Source organism: Lontra canadensis, unplaced genomic scaffold (assembly GCF_010015895.1).
Source record: "Lontra canadensis isolate GAN:19392208 unplaced genomic scaffold, GSC_riverotter_1.0 scaffold38, whole genome shotgun sequence".
NCBI lineage: Eukaryota > Metazoa > Chordata > Mammalia > Carnivora > Mustelidae > Lontra > Lontra canadensis.
In genome coordinates, this window is record NW_022631032.1 from 6,259,231 (window position 1) to 6,285,053 (window position 25,823).

At 48.2% G+C, this 25,823-nt stretch overlaps 1 protein-coding gene across 1 annotated transcript in view; it reads right to left on the bottom strand.

Annotated features, from left to right (window-relative positions):
* The window catches only part of PDIA5 (protein disulfide isomerase family A member 5), a 90,135-nt gene that overhangs the window by 22,817 nt on the left and 41,495 nt on the right, over positions 1-25,823 (bottom strand). The window contains exons 8-11 of the mRNA XM_032869511.1: positions 17,506-17,573; positions 10,126-10,217; positions 9,964-10,035; positions 3,498-3,634 (exon numbers count right to left, since the gene is read on the bottom strand). Of these exons, the coding sequence (XP_032725402.1) occupies positions 3,498-3,634; positions 9,964-10,035; positions 10,126-10,217; positions 17,506-17,573 (369 nt within the window). The remainder of the gene's footprint in view (positions 1-3,497; positions 3,635-9,963; positions 10,036-10,125; positions 10,218-17,505; positions 17,574-25,823) is intronic.

Genomic DNA, 25,823 nt, shown 5'->3' on the forward strand with positions numbered 1-25,823 from the left:
CAACAGTCAGGTGGAAAGCTGAAGACCCTTTCTCTTCCTGGCCTTTCAAGAGCAGAACCCAGGAAGAAAGAGACACTGAGCATATACTCTGTGCATAGAAATAACAGTGTAAAGAGGGACTGCAGCTCTCTCTGGGAGTCAGTATCACGAGTGTGAATTTTCTTCTCTATATTTTCCCATATTATCCTGTTATAATATGTACATTCATTCCTCTTTAATTACCAGAAAGTCCTAAGAATAAATTCAGCTTTTCGGTTTGGGCCCTACTATTTCAGTCTGTTGGCATCTTCAAAAATCTTACATGCAATTGTTCAATATTTTAGCTAGTTATCCTTTTTCCAGCTCTAACCTTTGGAGATTTAGAAGTATGCCTTTTTTTTACACATATAGTTTTAACGAAACTGCTGAATAAAAAACAAGTACCGCCCTCCAGCTAGAACGAAGCTAGACTCACAGTCATTCAGCACCAAGAAGGTGGGCCACTCCACCCCTTTTCCCCCATGACAGTCAGGAAAGCAGAGACTCGCTTTTGATAAAGCAAGGACATGCTATGAGCCTGGTGGTAGGTATCATGGAGGGCACATATTGCATGGAGCACTGGGTGTGGTGCACAAACAATGAATTTTGGGTCACTGAAAAAAAAATTAAATTAAAAAACAAAACAGAACAAAGACATGCTAATTCATCAACCCAGTAAGCCTGTCAAAAGAAATAAACCAGCGATCCTTTATATAAACTATGGTTTTTTCTGTTGACAGACCCCAACTTGTTTTTCTAACTCTCCAGCATGGTCTGTTTCTAAACCACTCCTTGTTTGGTCTGAGATGGAAATGTGTCATACTGCTGTGATTTCCAGAATTCACCTTTTATGCACATGGGAAACTTAGGACAGCATGGCCAGTCTCTGGCCTCCTGATGTCTGTCCTTTTCTCCTGGTTATCCAAACCCCACAAAAGTGGTTCACAACTTCTCTGGATTCCCTGGAGTTCCAGCATGAGCTGCACAGGTAGGCAGCCAAGAGCTCTCTGCTCCCAGCTATCTCCTCCTGGGTTCCGAATCCTCTCAAAAACCACACACAGTCCATCCCTTGCCAGATGACATCCTTTGCGTGCTCCTGTATACGGAGGGACTGAGCAGAGCTAGGACTCAATGGGAGCATTAACAGGAAGCTTCACTGCATGCTTTTGTCCTGATCCCTGTCCCTGTCAGTCCAGCAGAAATAAACCCACATAGGTGTGCGCACACACGCGCACACACACACTGGGCTAGCCTCATTAGAGAACGCAGGGTTCCTCCCAAGCAAACACCCACCAACAGAAGCCTCAGACGTCTCTGTTTGCTAAGTTTGAAATCAGAGTCCCCTCAACAGGGCTCTGTAAGGAACGCGGTGGGTTTCAAAATATTTATTAATAACAATGACTGACGGGGAAAACAAAAGCTGCCATTTGGTTCCCTGTTCTCTTTTTCTAACTTAGCTCTAAACAACTTCACTGGTTTGTTTCTTGTCCATTAAGCCCTCACTCTGTGTCCACAGAGGCCCTTGCGTGGGGGAGGGGTGAGTGATGAACAAGATCCTTCTGGTTCAGGAAGGGAAGAGCATGAGTCATGAGGGGAAGAGAAAGGGAGGGACACTACAGACAAGCTCCAGCCCCCAGACCCTGGAGGCATTAGCTCCTACAGTGAGTTGCTCACCACCTAAGACTATAACAAAGAACACAGACAAAAAATTCCAGTCTATGTGGTACATACTGTTTTTGGATACTACACAGGATTCATCAAAGGGGATACACACTCTTCACGCTCAGATGCATCAACCATGAACCCCTGCTCAAACCACTTGGTACTGTGTCGGGCTGCAAGGGACAAAGCTCCAGGGAGGAAGTGAAAATGGCCAGTCACTACCGACCTGCTCTGTGGGGACAGGGATGCAGGTGGGCTGATCCCAACTCCACGTGCCACGTGAATTCCCGCGGGCCTGGCTTCTGCTGCAGCTCTGAGATGGGCCCGAGAACACGTGTCAGCCGCGTGCACACTGCGCTGTGCTCATTAAGGCCTGGGCAGAGCTGGGGGTGAAGTGCTCTAAAGGCCCCATCGTTGCCCTTAATCAGGAGGCTCTCTGAAACTTAGCTTTTGGGGGCAATTTGTCAGTTTTCTAAAAATTCAGAAGAAGGGTCATAAGAAGACTTTACCTCTGGATCCGCTCAAGAATTTGGTACTTCTCAGAAAGAAGGAGCTGGGGAAATCCCGAGCAGGGAGCGATCCGCTTATGAATAGCTCCTGACTAACCAAACCCACGTGCTACCCCAAGGCAGGGGCGCGGGGAGGGGGTCAGCAGTACTGCACTTGCGGAGCAGTGAACAATTTGGGCCATTTCTGTGTGACAGTCTCCTTATCTGTAAAATGGGGCTCATCTTCCTGGCCTTTTGGCACTGTGGGTAAGATGAAAGAAGGGGACCCTGCGGGCAGCTGCTTTATCACCACAGGCTGAAACACAACTGTTAGCACACAGATCCCCACCCTGTGCTGATGACCACTACATTCCCCTGCTGAAGGTGCCTCCGTGGACTGGACGGTTATGGCACTGGTCTACAAAGCAGTTATTTCTTGCTCGTTCTTCTTCTTCATAATCCTTCCCCTACCATCACTGGGCCAAAGAGCCAGCAAGAAGCTCTGAGAGAAGAGCACACCGCCGCCCCCCCGCCCGCCACATACGCACCTGTCCCAGGGTTCTGAGGACCCACCTTGCTCACCCATGGGGGTGGGGGGTGGGCCCACCTTTCCCAGGAACTCTGCATCCCTGGGCTGTCATGCCCTTGCTCACCTCCACAGGAGCAATCTGCTCCCGCTTGGAAACAAATTATAATCAATTTTCCATTCTCCATGGGAATGGGGAGGACACTAGCCTAGGAAATTCCTGGGCTGCAGGCTTTCTAGTCATTATTGCAAACGCCTTCTACAGCATTCGCACATTTCCCTTTCTTGATCCACTGTGGCTGCTTCAGGCTATGAAACTTTCAGGTTGAAGCGGAAGGAAGGCATTCCAGATGCTGGGGGATCTGAGGCTCTGGCCCTGGCCTCACCAGGCCCTCTTAGCTATTTGGCAAGATACAGGGCCTGCTGGGGGCCTCAATTTCCCCACCTAGATTCGAGGTGATTACTGTTCTAGCTGGTATCTCAGGGCCCTTCCAGTCCTAATTCCTCCAATTCTGGGCAATTCGTTTGCATTTCCCAATTTGTGCTGACTTAGAGGAAGCCGCTCAGGCCCTCCAGGTTGAGGCAAGGAGCTCTGTGACCTGATCAGGGCGCCGGAGCTGTTCCGATGGTGACATGGGGTGGACTGTGTGCACTGTGGGGGTGGGGACCTCGCCTGGCACCAGGGCATCCGCACAGGGGAGGCATCCAACAGGCAAGGGCTCACTGGACACGCGTCCCAGAGCATTGCCCGCCCTATTCTCAGGGAGGAGAGGACGTGGCAGGAGGAGCAAGGTTCCACTCACATGGGGCGTGGAACATGACGAGGACAGAGGAGTGTTCCTTCACAAACTGGTCAAAGTCTTCATCGGTCAGGTGATAAACGGAGCCGCCCTCATCTGCCCAGGGAGTCTCGGGGACCTGGGGCTGTGGCGGCTGCGGACTGGAAGACCAAAAACAGGCAGAGCTCAGAGCAAGCCCGGGGCCTGGGCAGCCCTTCCGAAATCCAGCCCCCTGGCCGTAGCCCCCACAGCTCGCGTTGCCTGTGGCCAGGGCTCACTGGAAACCCCTCAGTGGAGGAGCAGGGGCTGAGCAATCTGGCCCTGCCCACCTCGCTGTCCCCCCAGAGCCCCACGGGGGCTTAGCCGAATGTCTTCTTACAAACAGTGGCTTTTAGCTAGAGTTTCCCAGGCAGCTCAAGAAATCCCCCTGCCTCCCAGGAATCTGGGGGTTTGACAGCATCTCAAGCTCTTTCAAACTTCCAGCAAACCCGAAGAGAATAAATAACAACAAAGAGTGACCTTTGGCAAGGCTCACTGTTGTGTTTGGTTTGGTAGCTCCCCACAGGCAAGGGCGGAGAGTGGGGAGAGGAAAGAACGGGTTGGGGGGGCAGTGGTGCGCACAGTGGTAAGGAGGAAAGAGAGGCTGAGTGTCTGAGAAGGACCAAGTCTGGGGGAAGGGGGAAAGGGGTTCTGGGCTGGGAAAGGCGGGGGGCTGTCACATGAGTGCTGCAACCTGTTCCCTGACCAGCGTGGGAGGATGGTCATGAGGAGGAAGAGTGGGGGGCCAAGGGGAAGCACGTCGGAGGCACCCTAGCCTTGACAGCATCTATACCACATCACTAGTCCTTCCCAGAGACCAGGAACAAAGCTATCCAGCTCCCCCAGGGGCAGAGAGCTGGAGCAGGAGGAGCCGGGCTTGGAGGTCAGATGCCCACTCCCCACCTGCTGGCTGAAAACCTCGGCAGGCTGCAAGACGCTAGCTGCGTCACCAGCTGCTCCAGGGAGAGGCTCGCAGGGGCCCTCTACTGCTCCAGAGGGAAGGACAAGGCTGCTGGGGGCCACAAGCTCCAGCCACTTTGCTGCCACAGGCACCTTTGCCAGAGCCCCTTAACTGCCGTGCTGAAAAAGCCCTTTAGGATGACAAATGTGAAAAGACAACCACTGTTTTCTGTCTTTGAGAGCTTACTGTAGAAAAATGTGTACAGTGTCGGCAGCCAGGGTAGAGATCATGAGTGAGAACATGGCTGACACAACAGGATGGGCCGCCCCCACCAGCTGGAGAGCCCAGGTTCAATGTCACCTTCAAAAGCCCTCCCTGCTAGAGGCCTCAGCAGGGCCTCCTAGGCCCAGGCAGAGAGACGCAGTGGGAAGGGGGCAAACCATTTCCAGCCCATGTACATGCAGTGTCAGATGGTGCTGGTGGCAAAATCATGCCTTGGGATGAGTCCCTAGCCAGACAATAGTCCCAGACCAGCACCCAGAGACCCAGGCTCCCGTACTTGGGCTCCAAACATCACCAATTCCACTTCAGGGAATTTACCATCCCAGTACAAATGCACATGTGCAACACTATGTACGTTTGAAGCATTCACTGCAGACGGTGTGCCGTGCCAAAGACTAGAACAACCCAGTGCTCATTGGGAGGAAAGGGTTACGTAAGCTGCAGTCCAGCCACACAACGGAGGCTGAGCATGATAAGGAGGAACAAAAAAATCTCTCGAGGCACTGAAGTGGATAGACCACTGGGACACACAGAACAGGCCACAGTGTACTAATTTTTGCATAAAGGAGGGAGAGATAAAAAATAGTCATCCGTATTTGCTTGCATCTGCATAAAGAAACTAATCAAAGTTGTTGCCTCAAGGGGGAAGGAGGTAGAACAGGATGAAGAAAACCGGTGAAAGCAAGACTTTTCAATGTATAATTTTCAAGTATCTTGTAAAGAATTATTTTAATTAAGTGAATGGAATCTAGTCACAAATTAAAATAACTTTTAAACATCCTATGAGAGCACAGAATGGAGAAGCCACGGCTTAGATGCGGTACAAGCATATGAAAGCGCCTGAGAAACTTCTAGTTAAACACAGAGAACACACTCTAAGACCACTAAAATAACAGAACAGGACTTAGAAAACCTAAGAACCCACAGGAGCAAAAGGAACGGGAAAGAAGATGATGGTGAAGAGAGGAAAAGAGGTCAGTGCAATTTTAGAAGCTAAAAAAGTGACCCAGCAAAACAGAGGGCAGAGACCTGAGGTGCAGGTGGAGACAGGGGTCCGGGGCCGGACAACCACACCAGGAACAAAGGCGAAGGCTCTGAAGGACCCCAGGGCACCATCCCTGGAAGCAAGGCCACGGCAGAGGCTGGAAACAAGGGCATATACCAAAAGCCTGAGCAGCTCGGCCCTCAGATCCTGGCCCTCAGGCTACCAGCCAGGTGAACACCCCTCTCCTACCCAGCAGACAACCGCTGAACTTTCTAAAGAGGATTGCAAAGCTAGGCATGGTGGTAAGAGGGCTCACTGCAAAGAGAAGGACTGAGTAGATGTCTGAAGCCAAACACTATTCCTGCCTTAGACCTTTCACAATCTGTGTCCTTGAAGACCGGGGCGATCTCTGACCGCTCCTCACCGAACAGGCAAGCACACACCAGTGAATGCTTTCTGAATAAATGATGGAATGAGAGAAGAACAGCTGAAAGAACCTGGAGAAGAGAAGACGTAGGCAACACAATAGCGATCTCCAAATATTTCAGTCTGCGTCAGAAAGAGAAATTAACTTCTCTGTGGCTCTGAAGAAGAGAAGCAACGCCAACAAGTGGAAGCTCCAGAGAAGGAAACCAGTCACCAGAAGTAAGACTCTTCTCTCTAGAGCAGACTCGAGGAACACTGGGAGTCAGACGAGCTGGGTTTGAGCCCCCTTTCCTCCATTCACCAGCTCCAGGGCTTAGGCAACCAATCTGACTTCAAACATCTACAAGACAGTATATCTGGAGGCCTTTCTTTCCCTCTTTGCTACATCTAGACAGACAATGCTCCAGAGGAAGATACTTTAGGAATGTGTGAAGTCCTACCTGCATGTTCCTAGAGATCATTTATATGAAATCCAGAAATTGTTCCAGCAGGAGTAGATGACCCCCAACATGAGTGAAGGTCTTGTTCTCTGAGATGTTTGAGTGGGGCTGGGGTAACGATGAGTGTTCTGAGGTCATGCAAACATGACAAGGCAAAACTGCTAGGGGCAGAGTCACTGATGTTTCTATTCCCTTCCAACCCTGCGACTCCGATTTCCTGGGCTCTCCAGACTGGGGAGTTCATACAGATCAGACCCTTATCTGAGGCCAGTGCCCATGCGGTAGATAAGAAGATGCAGTAAGCATTATAAGTCAAGCAAACTTTGTGCTCAGTATGCTTCTGGCTGAAATAAAAATACACAGGCAGAAACAATGGCTCAGTCAAAATAGACTACCGTGCATACACCCTCTAGGTGCCAAGCCCAACACAGCAGCATGAAGCCTGTGGAGAGAATGAGAAACGTAGCCAGTGGGAGCACAAGGGGGCACACCTGCCATGATCAACCCACCCACTCCAGAATCCTTGTACACTCAGACCCGGAAGTCTCCACCTGGCCCCACACAGTGCCCAGTGGCCAGCCACTCATAGCGGGGGTGGGGGGGTGGGAGGCGAGATCTGGGTTCCTCTCTCCTGGGCTACTGAAAGTCATGCAGAGTGTCAGTAAGGCCAGATCCACGTTCATTCTTCCATACTTGGCCATACGGAAGCCCTGAGCAGCCAACAGAAAGACCAGGGGAAGAGGTGCTAGAAAGCAGGAAAGGTGGGAACACTGCCAACTACCAGGATGTGGGTCAAAACTGGTAAAGACTTAAAACACCTGCCACAGGGAAAAATCACATACACGTAGGGGGGAAACTGAAGGACATTCACCAAAATATTACAACACATTATCTTTGGGTGGGGAACAGGGAAGGGCTTTTCCTTTTGTTTAAATATATTTTTAGGAGCACATGGGTGGCTCAGTCAGTTAAGCCTCTGCATTCAGCTCAGGTCATGATCCCAGGGTCCTGGGATGGAGTCCCGCATTGGGCTCCCTGCTCAGCAGAGAGTCTGCTTCTCCCTCTCCCTCTGCTGCTCCCCCTGCTTATGCTCTCCCTCTCTCTGTCAAATAAATAAATAAAATCTTAAATAAATAAATATATAGATAAATATTTATATATATAAATATATATTTTATATAATATATACAATATATCTTTTAAGTTTCTCTATAATAACATATCACACTTGAAGAGCCTTGAAAGCAAAAAATATTTTCTTAAAAATTAAGGCAGCTGGCAGCACAGACAGATCCTAGCTCTTGCTGGGGTGAGAGATGAGGGGGCTCACTGGGGGTCCTTTAGGAGGTGGTCTCACTACCCTTGCTGTTTTGGGAGGGTGGGCTATAGTTATGCCTTCAGAGGAGCTGCCCCCATGAGTGCCCCTGTCACAGCGATCACTGGTGGTCAGACAGCTGGACAGGGCTGCCAAGGGAGACCCAGATGCTGTGCCCCACTCCTTGGAGTCACTCCACCAAACTTCCCAGCCTAGAGACCAGGACTGAACCAGGAACTGCTAACATTTCCTCCCCACATGGATGAGAAGAGGGAGAAAAGAAGAGGTTGGAAGTGGGAGAGGGGGCACCAGCCCTGGGCTGCTCCAGGTCTCCATCCAGAGCAGGGTCTGAAGGAGGAGCTGGGGTGGCGGTGGGCAGAGAGGAGGGAACGGGGGACAGAGTGCCAGGCTCCACTACAGAGACAATTACCTGTCTCAGAAACTCCCCGACATGCTCCCCTTGTGTAGGGTTAGCAAGCAATTCTCAACACTTAAAAAACAAAACAAAATAAAAAACCTAAACCTTATCCGTCCAAAAGATAGGAGTATATTTTGAAACCAGAAAAGGTCAGAGAAGGGGGAGGGAGGCAGACATATTTTATGCTCTGGTGACAAAGGAGACTGCTATTTGTTGAAACCTTTTCCCAAAGCAGAGTAAAAGGTGTCTGGCTGGAGGAGAGGACATGCTTATTATCACATGAAAAAGGAAAACAGGGGAGTGAAGACCCAGGTTAAAACAATGAATACATGAGAACAGGGGGCCGCCTTCCTGGGCAGAAGCGGGAAACGAGGGAATCGATGGGGACAGAGACACAAAAATGCTTCCCAGGAACAAAACATGCTGTGCACACACAGGGTTAACGTTGGGTCTTATCTCCCAGGGACCCACAGGACGGAAGACTGAGAGTTTCAACCTTTAGAATCTGCCAGTTTGTTTGAGGGGGGGGTGGGTACAAAATTCACCCTCTTTCCCATTCTGAAAATACACATTTTCAACCTTCGTATCTTTGCATAACTAATTCTTTTTAACCTTGTGCTGCTCAGGGAACAATGTCAGTGAATATCCACCCTGCCAGCAACTGGGGACGGGAAAGGGGACTCCGACCAGAACCCCGGGTAGCTGCCGCCCAGAACAAGTCCCGTGCTGCTACCTGTCCACGGCAAAAGCCTGGACAAGCTCCTTATCACTGTGCTCCACTACTCATTCATTAAATAGAGCTGAGAATAATGTCTTCCTTACCAGGCTGTTCTGAGGATTCCATGAGAATCCATATATGGTGTTTAGAATAGGCTCAGCCATGAAGTGGAGCCCAAAAAAATGTTAGCTGGTATTATTCCAAGAATTACACACAAATAGCCACACATTGGCAGGGACCGGTGAGTGCCAAACTGATGACAGGCAGAGCTCAAAGCAGTGCTTGGGATGGCCCGAGGAGGCTGCCAGGAGAGGTGGCCCCTCCCCAGCTCCCACAGTGGAGGACACAGATTCCCCATCCAACACACCCAGTCAAGGACATGCCAGTCACGTGCCTAGCATAGTGGGGGTCCAGGTAAGGGATACTCTGCATTATGAAGCTCTAATCACATTATAAACAAGGATCCCAAGGTTGCCACGAGGCAGCATCCGTGGGGAGTGCTCATGAATGGCAAAGCACTCTGCAAATCTAAGGTATCAGAATATTTCTTAGAAGCTTCACAGCACCTAATACAGTGTAGCATTTGAAGTAAGGGTTCAATTGACAATGCAATTTTCAGAAAGGCCTGTGGGGGAGTTTCTCTCAAAACTGACATCCTAGATGAGAAATACCCCTATCACAGGATAGATAGTAAGGGGAAAAGAACTATTTGACATGCAGTCACCATGGCCAGAGTCATACCAAATCCTCCCAATTCCCACATCCTAAACCCACAAAGACCCCATCTTCTCCTAGAACTAACCCAGAAACCACTATTTGGGCAGCACAATGGGACCTTTCCCTTCCGGGTTCTCCTTCCCAACCCCAGCCACAGCCCCGAGACTGGAGGCCAGCCTGAGGTCTAGCTGAGGCCCCTCCCTCTAGGCACAACCCTGCCCCCCCTCCCCAGGCAACTCTCCCACTTACTTCTTCAGCCACTCCACAATGTCCTCAGCTGTGGACCCATAGTTGTCATACTGGAACAGAAACCGTCCTTTCCTGTGAAATGTGGACAGACAACGTGGACTCAGCCAGGGAAAACGCCATCCGGGAGGCAAGTGAGCATCGGAAGGGAAGCAGGGGACTTACTCGAAATAGCAGATGGTGGGGTAGCCTCGCACATTATACTCCTCCTTGATGTTTTCAAATTCCGAGGGGTAGACGTTCATCCCAGCCAGCACCTAGGAGCAAGGGGAGAACAGGCCTATCTACACTCTGCCCCGCAGACACCCCTGCCTTGTCCACCTATCCCACTTGGGGAGCAAAGCAAGCTAACCCAGCTGGGACTGACGGCCCGGAGCTCTGGAAGACAACAGGGTCTGGGCCAGGAGCTGCCCTCTGGAGAGGCGTTCTTTTTATTTGCCCTGCAGGGGGAGCCCACCCAGAGCAAAAACAAAATTCCAAGGGCTGAGGACACCTGGCCTTGCTACCAAGTTCAAACAGTTCCTACTGCCATCCAAGTACGAGTTAGCTTTCTCCTTGCCCATGTGAACTCAGGCTTAACTCCTGAGTTACAGCCACCACTCAGCCACTCCACAACGTCCTCGTGGCCTGCCCTCCGTCTGCCCACCTCGGTTTTGTGTGCAACATCCTCACACCTCACAGCGGCCAAGGAGAGTGTGCGGCAATCTACCCGCCTGACTCCTCCCTCCAGACTGTTAGAGCCCTCGCCTCTCTCCTACTGTTTGTAACCATCCCCGACAACCTGGTGGAACCACCTCCAAAGTCTGAACTTGTTCTGGCTGCAGGGTCCCCATATCCAATAGCCCTAGGTGGGAAAGGAGAATTGTAGTAGTTGGGTTACTAAATACTAAGAACAACCCAGAGTCCCTGGAGAGAAAGAAGACGGAGTGGCCAGACACGGGAGGACTGCTCCACAAAGCAAGGCAGCATGGAGGGGAGGGGAAAGGAAGTTCAGAACCACCAAGTTCTTGATATCCCATCAAATTCTCCCAGTGATGGAAGTCACCTGAGCCTTGGGCAGTGTCATCCCTAGAGGCACCTAAATACATCCTCCCAACTATTTTAGGTATCTAGCACAATGCCTGGCATACAGTAGGCACACAATTAATGCTTACTAAATCACTGATTTTGCCCCATCTGTGGGATGCTGCAACGAGAATAAGCCTGAAATAGAACTTACTAGAAGCCCTGGGACCCTCTAATGGCCATTCTGCTCATTTCCCCAGACTGATTCAGCAGCCTGTTCCAGTAATAATCGTCTACTTTAAAGTTCTGTTTTTATTCTAATTGATCTCCCTAGTGTGGGCACACATCCACCACGAGATTAATCTTCCATGTCCTCCTTGTTTATGATATCACTTTCCCGCACAAAACCTTTCAATCCCACAGAATACGGGCTAGCATCTAACTCCACACTCAGAGACCATATGGTCCCTATCTCATTTTTGAGTTTTTCTTTCCTACAAAACCCTTAACCTGCTAGGATCCTAGGAATGGGACAGTCTGACACAGCTGCACAGGGAGGAAGCTGGACTGCCTGTCATCTAAGGGACCCAGCAGATAGGGGTATACCATCGTGGCTAGAACACTTGGGCACAGGCATCAGGGTGTTGCATTTGGGTCCTAACTCCCCACTCAATAAATGCATTTCCTTGAACAAGTCGGTTGCCTGTGTGCCTTAGTTTCCTCATCAGCAGCCACGGTCTGTGATTGCTGGGAGATGGTAAAGGGAAGGGATCCTCAACACTCAAGGTATCTACAGCTCTCAAAATGCGTTAGCTGTTAATGTCCATAGTAGCTGAACTATGAAAGAGCCCAGATGTCCATCGATAGATGAATGGATAAAGAAGATGTGGTATATATATACAATGGAAATCTTGCCATTTCCAATGATGTGGATGGAACTAGAGGGTATTATGCTAAGTGAAATAAGTTGATCAAAGAAAGATAATTATCATATGATCTCACTGATATGAGGAATTTAAGAAACAAAACAGGATCAGAGGGGAAGGGAGGGAAAAATAAAACAAGACGAAATCATAGGACACAAACTAAGGATTGCTGGAGCAGAGGGAGGGAGATGGGGTAACTGGGTGACAGGCATTAAGGAGGGCATGTGATATAATGAGCACTGGGTATTGTATAAGACTGATGAATCACTGACCTCTATCTCTGTAACTAACATATCACTATGTTAGTTAATTGAATTTAAATTTTAAAAAACAAATTAATAAAAAAAATGTTACCTGTTTTCATTAATACTACTGAGAAGCTCTGTGATTCTGCCCAAATTTGTTGAACACATGCTGTGTTCCCCTGGCCCTTACTTTGTGTCTTCTAGTCCTTTTGCTTAGGATGCCCACTCTGACCTCTCAATTTCTACCAAAAATTGATTCATCCTTGAAGGTAAATCAAATTCCACCTTCCTGTGCAGCCTTTCCAAACCACCTTTGCTTGTGATGAACTTTTAATTCTCTGAGGTTTTTTTTTTTTTTTTTAGTACCCTTTGCCTCTTGGGGATACTTATTAACTAGGTAAATGTTTTTTAATGATTTTATCTATTTATTTGACAGAGAGAGAGACAGCACACAAAGCAGGGAGAGCGGCAGGGAGAGGGAGAAGCAGACTCCCTGCTGAGCAAGGAGCCTGATTCAGGGCTCGATCCCTAGACCCCGAGATTATGAATTAAGCTGAAGTCAGATGCTTACCTGATTGTACCACCCAGGTGCCCCAAGACAAATATTTTTTTAAAAACTATGTACAAACACTTTCTGGAGTCCATAAAGCCAAATGAGGCAAAAGGTGGTCTCAGCTTAAAAGTTAAGGTCACAAGTCCTGACCTAGAACCACACGTGCTTGTGCCTCACGATCCGACAGGAACAAGATAGAAGCTTCATGGAGCTGGTGCTCAGGGGAGGGTAAGATTTCCACAGACATGGAAGTGAGACAAAACAAGATGCAGCCCAAGAAACAGGGAATATGCTGGTTTAACAGGACTGTAAGACACAGAAGGGGGTAGGAAGAGAAGGGTGACAGGTTCACTGAGCTCACTCTGGAAAAGGCTTTAATGCCTAAGAAACCAGGACTTTATTCAGGGGGTGCTGGAGGCTTTTCTAGCTGCATTTTGTTTTTTTTCTAAGATTTAACTTATTTTGAGAGAGAAACAGAGAGAGCACAAGTGGGGGGGAGGGGCAGAGGAGAGGGAACAGCAGACTCCCCACTGAGCGGGGCTCATCCCAGGACCCTGGGATCATGACCTGAGCCGAAACCAAGAGCTGGACGCTCAACTGACTGAGCCACCAAGGAACCCACCCACCCCCTTTTCTTTTTTAAATATAAACAGGTCAGGGTGTAAGGGGCAAGTCACGGGTCAGGGAGAAAAGTCAGCAGTCTCTGGCAATCACCCTGTGTGGGCTAACCAAGGCCTGGCCCAGGATGATGGGCAGAGAGAAGACGGAGGACATGAGGGAGAGAGATGTATGATGAGGCCCCAGCAAGAAGGCATGTTGGCAGAGGAGCCTGGGGTACTTGGGAAAAGTCATGAAAGCAAGCTGGCGGTCTGCTGGGTGGGAAGACATGGAATTTTATTTTAGACATCCTGCATTTGGGACATAAAGGAGAAAAATGCAGACCAAGATGTCAAGCAGGGAGTCTGATACACAGTCGTGGAACTTAGGGACTCAGGCTCCACAGAGCTACATTTTGTTGAAACTGTGAACATAGATAAAATCACTGAGGGAGAGGCCATCACAACAAGGAATACAGTGCCGAGCCCTTGCTCCACCATGCTAAAAAGAAAAGAGGCTGAAATGAGGAAGCTTGGGAGCACCCTCATTTATTGAGTGGGAGGAACAGTAAGATTAGGGCAGTGGAGGGAGTGAGTCGTGTGGGTCTGTGAATTATCTGTAGGTTACAGAACTGTTTCCACATGCCAGCCATTCGCTCTTCACAACAGCCTAGTGAGGTAGACGGGGTTTGCATCATCATCCCCATTTTACAGATGGGGAAACAGAGACTCCAAGGCTATTTGCCCAAGATCTCCTAGCTGGGTAGTAAGAGCAAGCACCAGAGTCCAAGTGCCCCAGTCTATCACCATGACGACGCCTGTCATGGTGTTCATACCTAGACAGCCCTCACAGCCAAGGTTAACAAAAGACTCAGTGTGGGGGCACCTGGGTGGCTCAGTGGGTTAAACCTCTGCCTTCAGATCAGGTCATGATCTCAGGATCCTGGGATCAAGTCCCGCATCGGGCTCCCTGCTCAGCAGGGAACCTGCTTTCCCTCTCCCTCTGCTGTTCCCCCGACTTCTGCTCTCTCTCCTTCTCTCACTCTCTGTCAAATAAATAAATTCTAAAAAAAAAAAAAAAAAAAAAAAAAAAAAAGACTCAGTGTGGACCTCAGTTACTAACAAAGCTGGGAAGAGGCGGCAGATGGGGAGAGGCTCTGAAAGTTGCTCAGAGAGGGAGCAGCAACAGCTGCTGATGAGGATGTCAATTAGCAGCAGTACACCGGACAGACACTGATGAGTCAGCAGATGTTAATGACAGCCAAAGAGAGGCCGATCTGAGTCTGAAAAATGGCAATGGCTGATGAGCATCGCTGACCTGGCCTGGCTTCCATCTTAAAGACATCATCAAGTTGAATATGTCCCAAGAAATCTGTAGAGGAGGAAGGTTTCTGACCCTTGCCACAGACACGGCTTGCCCAAAAGGGTTCACAGATGAAGGAGACGAAGAGGAGACTGGAGGTGCTAGTCCAGCTTGCTTGCAGCAGTGGTGAGGGGGCAAGTGTTTGATTTCAGGGGCCTACCATCCATCTCTGCCCTGTACGTGAGGACACTAAGGCATCACGCTTCTGGTCGCCCTCTTTCTGGGGAGCTATGGCTGTACCATGGGCCCCTGCCTCCAGGAGCTTCCTGCAGTGGGCTGTGTGTGTGCGGCCACATCTTTCCCCAGTTATGGAGCTAGGAAAGGCTGAGAATTTTCTGAAGGTACTTTCCTAAGAAACGTTTTGTATAAATGTACCCCAAGCAAGAAGACACAGAAGCGAGGCAATGAATGAGCTCACACAACACAGATGCCTTAGGCCAACGTAACTAACACCTGGCCAAAGCTGGGCTTGATCAGCCAGGCTCTCCAGGCACCCGGACAATCCTACTGAATTTTCTGTAATGTTGTCTAGGGAACTGGAAGGGTCGCTTTTCATGTTTCTGAACTTCGGTCCAGGCAGGAGAAGCATACACTGCTTGTTTGGGTTTTTTTGTTTGTTTTTTCATTTTTTGGGAAGCAAGTACCCTTAAAACAAGTAATCTTCAAGGCTAATCTTGAGAAAGAGCCTCATATGAGCCCAAGGCTAATGGGAAAGCCCTCATCCCACAAACATCCATCCCACTTTGTCTCTGTCCTTAATAACTGATGCTCTGAATTCCTTTAAAAAGGAGGAACATCAGGGCACTTGGATGGCTCAGTCGGTTAAGCATCCAAATCTTGGTTTTGGATCAAATTATGATCTCAGGGTCGAGGGACCAAGTGCAGGGTCTGCTTGAGATTCTCTCTCCCTATGCCCCTCCCTCCACTCTCTCTCAAATAAATAAGTAAATAAAATCTTAAAAAAGGGGAACATCACTTTTTATGTAAATGCAGAGCTTAAAATACAACGTCCCCAGGAGGGTTAAGCCACACACTCATTCATTCATTCATCAACACATACGGGGCACCACTCTGAGCTTGGCCCTGTGCTTGTGCTGAAGAACTAGACACAAACCAAACAGAGCCCTAGTGCTCAAGAAGCTCACACTACAGTGAGAAAATCATAATTAGTACCAATGGGTGAACGTGATCTGGAATAAAAGCGAAGAGGAGCAGACTTGGCCATGCATGGCAGGGACAAGCTCTGTGGGAGCACAGGAGGGGTTGGGAAGAACACTGAGCTCAGCAGGGAGATGTACCGTTGGCTGAGAATCTTCCAGATGTTGCATAAGACTGGCCCCAGGACCTCACCTGCTCTGACGGAGCTGGCCAGGCATTTGTGATTTGACTGGGGCTAGAGTTGTTTGACTTCCACAACACCACAGAGCCAAGAAGTGGAGTCAAGGACTTTTCTAAGGGTATGTGTGGGCAGGCAGAACACTGGGTAATTAAGTCTTTTCTCCAGGTGAAATAATCGTGAAATATGCCATCTACTGAGGCCCCAAAATGCAAAGTGAAACTCCCCCCCAAGTGATGTATCTGTGCCCCAAGGCCAAACATCTCTACGCGAGTTGCTAAAAATTCATTAGTGAGAAACAAGCAGGTGTAGACCTTGGTGTCGCCCCAAAATGAGGTCAAGAGAGAAAGCACCAGTTCTCTGCAACCCAATCCTGCAGCCAGCTTGGCTGGCAGGGCTGTCACTATGCCCAGGTGCTGCCATGTCAACTTTTTAAATTGACTTTGAACTAATCACCAACTTAATTTGATCTATAAATATCATGATTCAGATTTAAGACCTCAGAACTCCCTTCAAGGGACTCTGGCTGGCTCCGTCACGATGGCTCGCCTCCCCACAACCTTTCATAAGACGTGTATGAATTTTTCCATGCTTCCTGGAGGAGCCAGCAGCTCTTTTTCTGTTGCTACCAACAGAAACCAAACCAAATCAAACCAAAACAAAATCCCAAATCTCTGTGGCTCAGGATTCATGCAAATCTGACCAGACCACATGGTAGAAAAGAGACAAGGTCAGCAGGTGGGGGCCACACAGAGATTACCAAGACCATCAGTGAGGGGTCCTCAGCTTGGTGAGCGCTGACTGCCCAGCTTCCCTGCCCTTCCTGCACCATCCTGGCTGCTCTTCCTTCTTGAGGACCGTTTCCTCAGTGACTCCTCTTCCCCCTCCTGTTCCTAAAAGGTGGGCAACCCCAAGACAACCCTGCCTCCTGTCGGATTCCCATCCCTCCACACTCTGCACCCCCTCCTTCAGAGAGCGCCTGTAAGCTCAGGTCTCCAGCTTCCTGTCTGGACTGCTTCTTCCTGCTGTCATTTCCATGGTCATCCCACAGCACAGGAGCCAGAGCCTTGGCAAGCCTGGCAGGGAACTGCCCCTGAACCCGCTTGTACTTTGGGCCCACCACTGGTTACCACGCCCCTTTCTTTACCACTGGGCTACCCAGCACCAAGAGCCTCAGCCCACCTTGGTGCCTAGCCCCCATCATTCTAGAGCCCTGATGGTCTGCTGATGGGCCCTGGTCACCCAGCAATTCCACCTGTGCTTCTTGCTGGTTTCCTGGCTATTGCGTCACTGGCCTTGGTTGGACAGGCACCAGATTCTCCCGGTCTCGGCAACTCTGCTGAGTTCTTACCATCCATCAAGGATAAGTCTGGGTCACAGGCGCAGGGAACAGAGACAGTAGCAGGAGGGTGTGTGCTCACAATTTTTACCCGCCCTCCCCCTCCTCCTGCCCTGAACCCCTCCTCCCACAACTTTCCGGGTGAGCCAGCCAGCCCTGCCAGGCCCATGGGCCTCACTTACAAAGTGGCCTCGCAGCTGGGTGGCAGCCTTCTGGAAATGTGGCATCATCCTCTTGCACATGCTGCACCCTGGTCACAGGTGGGAGAGAAAGCAGATGCCGTTACACCGGGTATCAGGCCCCTGTCCCCTGCCCTCCCCCAGGCTGACCTCTGGCAGCAAACATTCACCCAGCCTGCAGAAGGGCAGGGCCACCCCAGGGCCTGGGAACACAGAAAGAACGGGAGGCAGAGGCCTGGCTCTCCAAAGAGCGTACAGTCTCGATGGCATAAAATAGGATACAGCCCAGCAGTCCCTCATCAAACATGGGCCTAAGCAAACATGACATGGCTGGAGAAGGGCAAAGCAGGGAATAATTTAGGGCTGATCAGGAGTTCACCAGGAATTCCAGGAACCAGAATGGAGACAGGAAAGCTCAGTTAACAGCCTCCCTTCACTGCCCAGTCAGGGGCTATGAATGAACATGAACCACATGCCATCAGGAAGAAAATGGTCCAGCCACCGAGACGATGAGCTTTGGATTTCCACAGCCCTTTTCCCTCCACCCACAAGAATAGCTGGGCAGTGAGTGGAGCGCCAGGCCAGGATTGGTGCTCCTGAGTGCCCGTCTTCCCATCATGCACTGCATGGCCCTGGACAGGTCACCTGTCCTCTCTGGCCGATGGCTCCTTCTAGCAAATGAGGAGGGTTGGAGCACACAACCTCAGGGCCCCTCCAGCTCTGACATCGGACAATCCTATGAGGTCAGCTCAGCCATCTGTGGGGTTCTGTGGTCTACCATGGTCACACTCTTCTCCCAGGACACTGAAGGTCCCCCAAGCCTTGGGGGACACAGGGCCCAGAGAGTCAGGCTCCAAAGATCCACGACTACTTCTGAGTGACCTTGATTTAGAAGCTTGCCCCACCCCGCATCAGTCGGAGCAGTCCACATTTCAGCACTGAGTCCCCCAGGACAGGCGCGCAGGTTTCTTCAGACATAAGGAATTCTGACATGACAGGCTGTTCCTCTTTCTGACAGCCGCTCTGCTGCAAAAAGGCTTTGAGATGCAACCCGAAGGCCGCAGACACCAAAGCTGCCTAGAACCCCATGTCAGGCTAGGTCTCATCTAAACATGACACAGTAGGAACAGGGCCATGCGGCAGCAGGCCGACAAGCTCTAATCCATGTTAGCTAATGCACAGCAGACCTCAGGCAGAGTGATACTGATCAGAGAGGTGCTCTTCCCCACTGGGCCACACACAGACACTGCAGAACTGTGAGCAGGTCCAAGCTACCCCGGGGCCTCAGGAACCTCCCCAGAACCAATTCTACTAGACCACATGTAATGCAGGCTATTCTGACATGGAGTCCCCCAAGTGCCCACAGTCCCTCCCCGACATGCCGGCCTGGCAGACCGACGGACACACACTGGACACATGCCAGCATAGGAAGCGTGGGCTCAGGCTCATGCCATTAGTTCAGGCTTAGACTCCGGGAGACTCAGGAGAGCAGGAGCTGCTGCCAGGCCAGCACGCAGCACAAGCCCACCGCTTCTGCCCTTAGGAGACATGAGAGGTACCTCTCTCCAGCAGCCCACACAGCACCACCCCCACAAGTGTCATGAAGAAAGGAACATGACATTTGCAGGGGACACTGTTCCCACTGTGGGACAGCACAGAGGCTGGAAACAGGGACAACAAGGGTGCCTCGGCCAGGTCCCTGTGCCTCATGCTGGCTGCCACACAGTAGGGACAACAGGCCACACAGAAGAGTAAGAAGGTCGGCTCTGAGGAGAGTAGGAGACCCAGGCCTGTGCCTCCCCTTGGCCATTTGCTGCCTCTGAAAGGCCGGCCACGTGGTCTGAGCCTTAGCTTTGCCATCTGTGGAGTGGGGACAGCACCTGTCCCGCAGGCTTAAGGACAGTGCCTGACACCCAGCACGGCAGCACTGTGAACACAAGACCTGAATGTATGTCCCCGCTGCATCTGTGGGGGGTGGGAGAGCAGAGTAATTTCGGAGGGTGGGGGACACTCCTCCACAGCAGACAGAGGCTGTCACTCTCGGGAGGGAAAACGAATGGGGGTGGGGGGCATTTGCTTTCACCCACCCTTTACCTGGTGACCGGATGAGGGGGTGAGAGTCAGACACCCCCTGGGCCATGTTCATCTGTCAGGAGCCTAATTTATGAACTGTCCCCACAGGGGTGGCATCTCTTGTCCAGCTATGACCCTCTGCAGCGGCAGCGACCTTACCCGCCGCCATGCCCTCCCAACTCCACACCCTCCCAACTCCCCATGCGTGGAGCTCGGCAGTTATGGAAGAAGAAGTTAGTGAGGTGAAGAGGTGATAGGAAGAGTAATAGGAAGCTCCAGGCCAGCCAGTTTCCAATTTAACCTCACCAAAAATAGAGATGGGACTGTGATCCCTATCTGAATTTATCTCTCAATGGATTCAAGTGAGAGGCAGGGGAAGAAATAAGACTAACTGTCACTCTCAAATCCCCAGAGTTATAGTAGTCACTCTTTTATTTGCTAATTCAGTCGACAAACATTCACTGAATAGGCAGTAGGTCCTGAGGACCTTGATTCTTTGTCACAAGTAAAGCCTCCCAATGCCTTTGGGTTCATTCACCCCAAACACGATCAAAGGATCAGAGTCCTAAAAGACTTCCCATTTAGGGACCTGGTGTTTCCAGCAATAAGCTGAATTATGAAGCCATGAAGGCTTGAGTGGACTAGTATAATAAAAGCACAAGTTTGTTCCGATCAAAACAACCACAAAAAAGAGTCCTGGGGTTACCTGGGACCCAGGAGGCCATCCAATCTGAATCCTCCAAGAACCAAACTTAACAGCTCCAAGTTTTCTCCCTCCTTCCCCAACTACTAATTGCTCTGTGACCCCAACAAGGGGTCTAACTTCTCCTATCCCAGCTTTCCATTCTATAAAGACAATAACTATGCTTGCCTCTCTGCCTGCTGTGGTGAGAAGGATGGGCCCACTGCCAGACAGCCTGGGGAAGGGCTAGGGAGAGATGGCTCGCATATTCTAATACAAACTGCTAGGGAGCTACTCTTTTAAGTGGTCAACTAGTGTCATTATCCTGAAACCCACACAACTGAACCATGATCCTGCCTTGTGACACATACTATGTACCGATATGCACTCAGTTTTAGTCTCATTTAACCAGTGCCTTGAGTTCTGAGATGAACCATAAGAGGCCCTGTCCTCAATGGCTGGGTAGGCAGGACAATTCCTGGGGCAACTCGCAGCTGGGCCATTAATAACGTCCCTCCAAGGAGAAACAAAAAGGGGGGAAGCCAACCAGTGAACATTAATGAAGAGAATGACCCAGGGTTAAAGTGCAGATCATTCTGAGCAGAGCCAGCTCTAACAACAAGTGGGACACCAGGACCTCCCTTCTATAGGCAAGCAAGGGGTCTGAGAAGAGGCTGGGTTAGAGGGACACCTGGCAATCAACAGGGGTATCGGAGAGGCTATTGTCATGGTGAATAAACCATAGGTCCAAGTCAGGCAGAACCACCAGATCCTCCTAGAAGGACAGCCATCCAGGGAGGCATGATCACTCAGGTGGAAATGGGAGGAGTCTCTGCTCAAAGAACTTCTCAAGAACGGGGATTTAAGACTGGCTTTCAAGAGTAAACAGACCTGAAATGAGAAGTTACAACTCCCATCACAGAAATACAAAGGATCATAAGAGACTAGTATGGATGATTGGTCACCAACAAACTGGACAATCTAGAAGAAATACATAAATTCTTAGAAACATACAATCTTTGGGGCACCTGGGTGGCTCAGTGGGTTAAGCCTGTGCCTTCGGCTCAGGTCATGATCCCAGGGTCCTGGGATGGAGCCCCGCATCGGGCTCTCTGCTCAGCAGGGAGCCTGCTTCCCACCCCACCCCCCGCCAGCTACTCTGCCTACTTGTGATCTCTCTCTCTGTCAAATAAATAAATAAAATCTTAAAAAAAAAAAAGAAACATAAAATCTTGTAAGACTAAATCAGTAAGAAACAGAAAACCAAACTGAACAGACCAATTACTAGCAATGAGACTGAATCAGTAATCAAAAACCTGTCAACAAACAAAAGTCCAGGACCAGATGGCTTCACTAATGAATTTTCCAAACATTTAAAGATTTAATACCTATTCTTCTCAAACTCTTCCAAAAAATTGAAGAGGAGGGGAATATCAAACACATTTTATGAAGCCAAAATTATTCTCATACCAACCAGAGAAGGACACCACAAAAAGGGAAAATTATAGGCTGATATCCTTGATGAACACAGATGTAAAAATCCTCAACAAAATATTAGCAAACCAAATTCAACATTAAAAAGATCACACAACACAATCAAGTGAGATTTACTCCAGGGATGCAAGGATAGTTCAATACCTGCAAATCAATCAACATGATACACCATGTCAACAAAATGAAGGATAAAAATCACAAGATCATCCCAACAGATAAAGAAAAAGCACTCAGTAAAATTCAACTTCTGTTTATGATAAAAACCTTCAACAAAGTGGGTATAAAGAAAACATACCTCAACATAATAAAGGCCATATACGACAAACCCACAGCTAACATCATACTCAACAGGAAAAAGCTAAAAGCTATTCCTCTAAGATCAAGAACAAGACAAGTATGCCCACTCTTGCCACTTTTATTCAACACATTACTGGAAATCCTAGCCACAGCAATTCAGCAAGAAAAAGAAATGAAAGGCATCCAAATCAGAAAGGAAGAAGTAAAACTGTCACTATTTGCCGATGATATGATACTATATATATAGAAAACCCTAAAAACTCCACCCAAAAACTGTTAGAAGTAATAAGTAAATTCAGTAAAGTCACAGGATACAAAATCAATCTACAGAAATCTGTGGCATTTCCATACACTAATAACAGACTATCAGAAAGAGAAATAAAGAAAACAATTACATTTAAAATTGCATCAAAAAGAATAATATATCTAAGAATAAACTTAACCAAGGAGGTAAAAGACCTGTACATATACTGAAGACTATAAGATATTGACAAAAGAAATTGAAGATGACACAAATAAATGAATAGCTATTCCACACTCATAGATTAGAAGAATTAATATTGTTAAAATGTCTATACTACCCAAAGCAAACTATAGATTCAATGCCAACCCTATCAGAATTCCAATGGCATATTTCACAGAACTAGAACAAATAATTCTCAAATATTTATGAGCTGCAAAAGATCCCAAATAGTCAAAACATACAAAAGAACAACAAAGCTGGCAGTATCATGCTCCCTGGTTTCAAACTATACTGCAAAGCCATAATAATCAAAACAATATGGTACTGGGATAAAAACAGATACACAGATCAAAGGAAAAGAATTGAGAGTTCAGAGATAAACGCACACATACATAGATAATTAATTGATAATGAAGGAGTCAAGATCATATAAAAGAGAAACAACAGGCCCTTTAATAAATGGTGTTGAGAAAACTGGAAAGCCACATGCAAAAGAATGAAACTACTAGACCACTATCTTACTCCATACACAAAAATTAACTCCAAGTGGATTAGAGACTTGAACACAAGACCTGAAACCATAAAATTCTCAGCAGAAAATGTAGGCAGTAAACTCCCTGACATGAATCTTAGCTACGTGTTTGTGGCACAGACTCCAAAGGTAAGGAAAATAAAAGCAAAAATAGACAAATGGGACTACTTCAAACTAAAAAGCTTCTGTATACTGAAGGAAACTATCATCAAAATGAAAAGGCAACCTACAGAATAGAAGAAGATATTTGCAAATCATATATCTGATCAGGGGTTAATATCTAAAATATATAAAGAACTCATAAAACTCAGCAACAACAACAACAACAACAAAAACCCCCCAAATAACCCGATTAAAAAACGGGCAGAGGATCTGCACAGACATTTCTCTGAAGAAGATCTAGAGATGGCCAGCAGAGAGTAAGAAAAGATGCTCAACATCACTAATCATCAGGGAAATGCAAATCAAAACCATAATGATGTATCACCTCACACCTGTCAGAATGGCTTTTATCAAAAAGATAAGAAATATGGGGCGCCTGGGTGGTTCAGTGGGTTAAAGCCTCTGCCTTCAGCTCAGGTCATGATCCCAGGGTCCTGGGATTGAGCCCCACATCGGGCTCTCTGCTCAGCAGGGAGCCTGCTTCCCCCTCTTTCTCTGCCTGCCTCTCTGCCTACTTGAGATCTGTCCGTCAAATAAATAAATAAAATCTTAAAAAAAAAAAGATAAGGAATAACAAGTGTTGGCAAAGATGTGGAGAAAAAGGAAGCCTTGTACAATGTTGTTCAGAATGTAAACTGGTGCAGCCACTATGAAAAACTGTATGAAGATCCCTCCAAAAATGAAGACTAGAACTACCATATGACCCAGCTGTTTCACTACTGGGTATTTACCTGAAGAATACAGAAACATTAATTTGAAAAGCTATATGGACCTCCACGTTTAGTTCAGCATTATTTACAATAGCCAAGATATGGAAACAACTTACATAAGCATCAATGGATGAATGGATAAAGAAATCTGGGATATATGTACAACAGAATACTACTCAGCAATAAAGAATGAACTCTTGCCCCCTGCAACAACATGGATAGACCTTGAGGGCATTATGCTAAATCAAATAAGTCGGAGGGAGAAAGAAGAAAAAACATAACTTTACTTCCATGTGGAATCTAAAAAAAAAAAACAAAAATAGCGGCACTTGGGTGGCTCAGTTGGTTAAGCGGCTGCCTTCGGCTCACGTCATGATCTCAGGGTCCTGGGATCGAGCCCTGCATCAGGCCCTGCTCAGCAGAGAGCCTGCTTCTCCCCATCCCTCTGCCTGCCACTCTGCCTACTTGTGCTCTCTCTCTGCAAATAAATAAAAATCTTTAAAAAAAAAAAAAAGCAAAAAAAGCAAACTCCTAGGTACAGGGAACAGTTCAGTGGTTACCAGAGGGGAAAGAGGCTTGGGCGTGGGTGAAGGGAGTCCACTGTGGGGTGATGGATGGTAGCTAGCCTTTTGGGGTGATCACTTTGCTGTATATGTAGAAGTCAAATTATAACTGGTACGCCTGAAACTTACATAATTAAAAAGAAAAGGAAAAAGAAAATGTGCCATATGCCATACGTCTTCTAGGCAGAAATCCAGTCTAGGCGGGGTGATATATAATTGATTTGAGCACCTACACTGTGTCTTATGCATACTATTGAAATAAACCCAGTAGTTCCAAAGTGGAAAAAACAAACAAACCAACCAAAAAACTAAACAGAACTCTAATGCCATAGCCTCTGAGCCTCATCCAAGCCACAGACAGGCTACGGCACACTGCCCTCCCACCACGCATGGCCCCAGCCTTCGGGCTGTTGGTTTCCTGAAGGGCATATGTTGAACACAGAGTCACTAGGGGCCTCCCATAGGCTATAATCTGAGGATTTTCAGTTAGTGGGTTGGGACCCATCAGATCACAGGGGTGGCCCAGGCGCAGTATTTGAGGCTTTGCAGAACATACTGTCAAGGACTCAACTCTGCTTGGCCTGAAAGCAGCCATAGACAAGGCATAAACAAATGAACATGTCTATGTTCCAACAAAAGTTAACTTACCAAAAAGGTGGACAGTCCATGGGCCATAGTTTGTGGACACTTTATTAGAGGGTTATGAAATAGTAGGAAAAACCAATAACTTCTAAATGAAACAAAACAGAAAAAGAAAATAGTGTGTACTGCATCTGGCAGAGTGGATGGCAAGTAGTAAGGGTTTAAGTATGGTTTTGTAAAACTTGTTTGAGCTTATGTACTATAAGTATACACAAATTCTGTAATTTATGTATATATATCATTTGTGCATAAATATTATGTATTTGTGTGTGTGTGTGTATATATATATATATATATATAATTTGTGTATACTTACAGTGCTAGGCTACAATGAAAAATATTTCTTTATGGTTTTTTAAAACTTTTATTCATTTATTTGTCAGAAAGAGAGCGGCGTAAGCAGGGGGAGCGGCAGTCAGAGGCGGAAGCAAGGCTCCCTCCTGAGCAGGGAGCCCGATGTGGGACTCGATCCCAGGACCCCGGGATCATGACCAGAGCTGAAGGCAGACACTTCACTGACTGAGCCACACAGGTGTCCCGAAAAATATTTTTACATGAATACTATGAAATACAGTCACAGATTCCGAAAGCCACTGCTCTGACCCAACCCTCTTTCTTATAGAAATAGCAACTGAGGGGCAGAGAAGTGAAGGGCTTGACCAAGGTCACCCGGCTCGCTGGTGGCACAGCTGGGATTAGAACC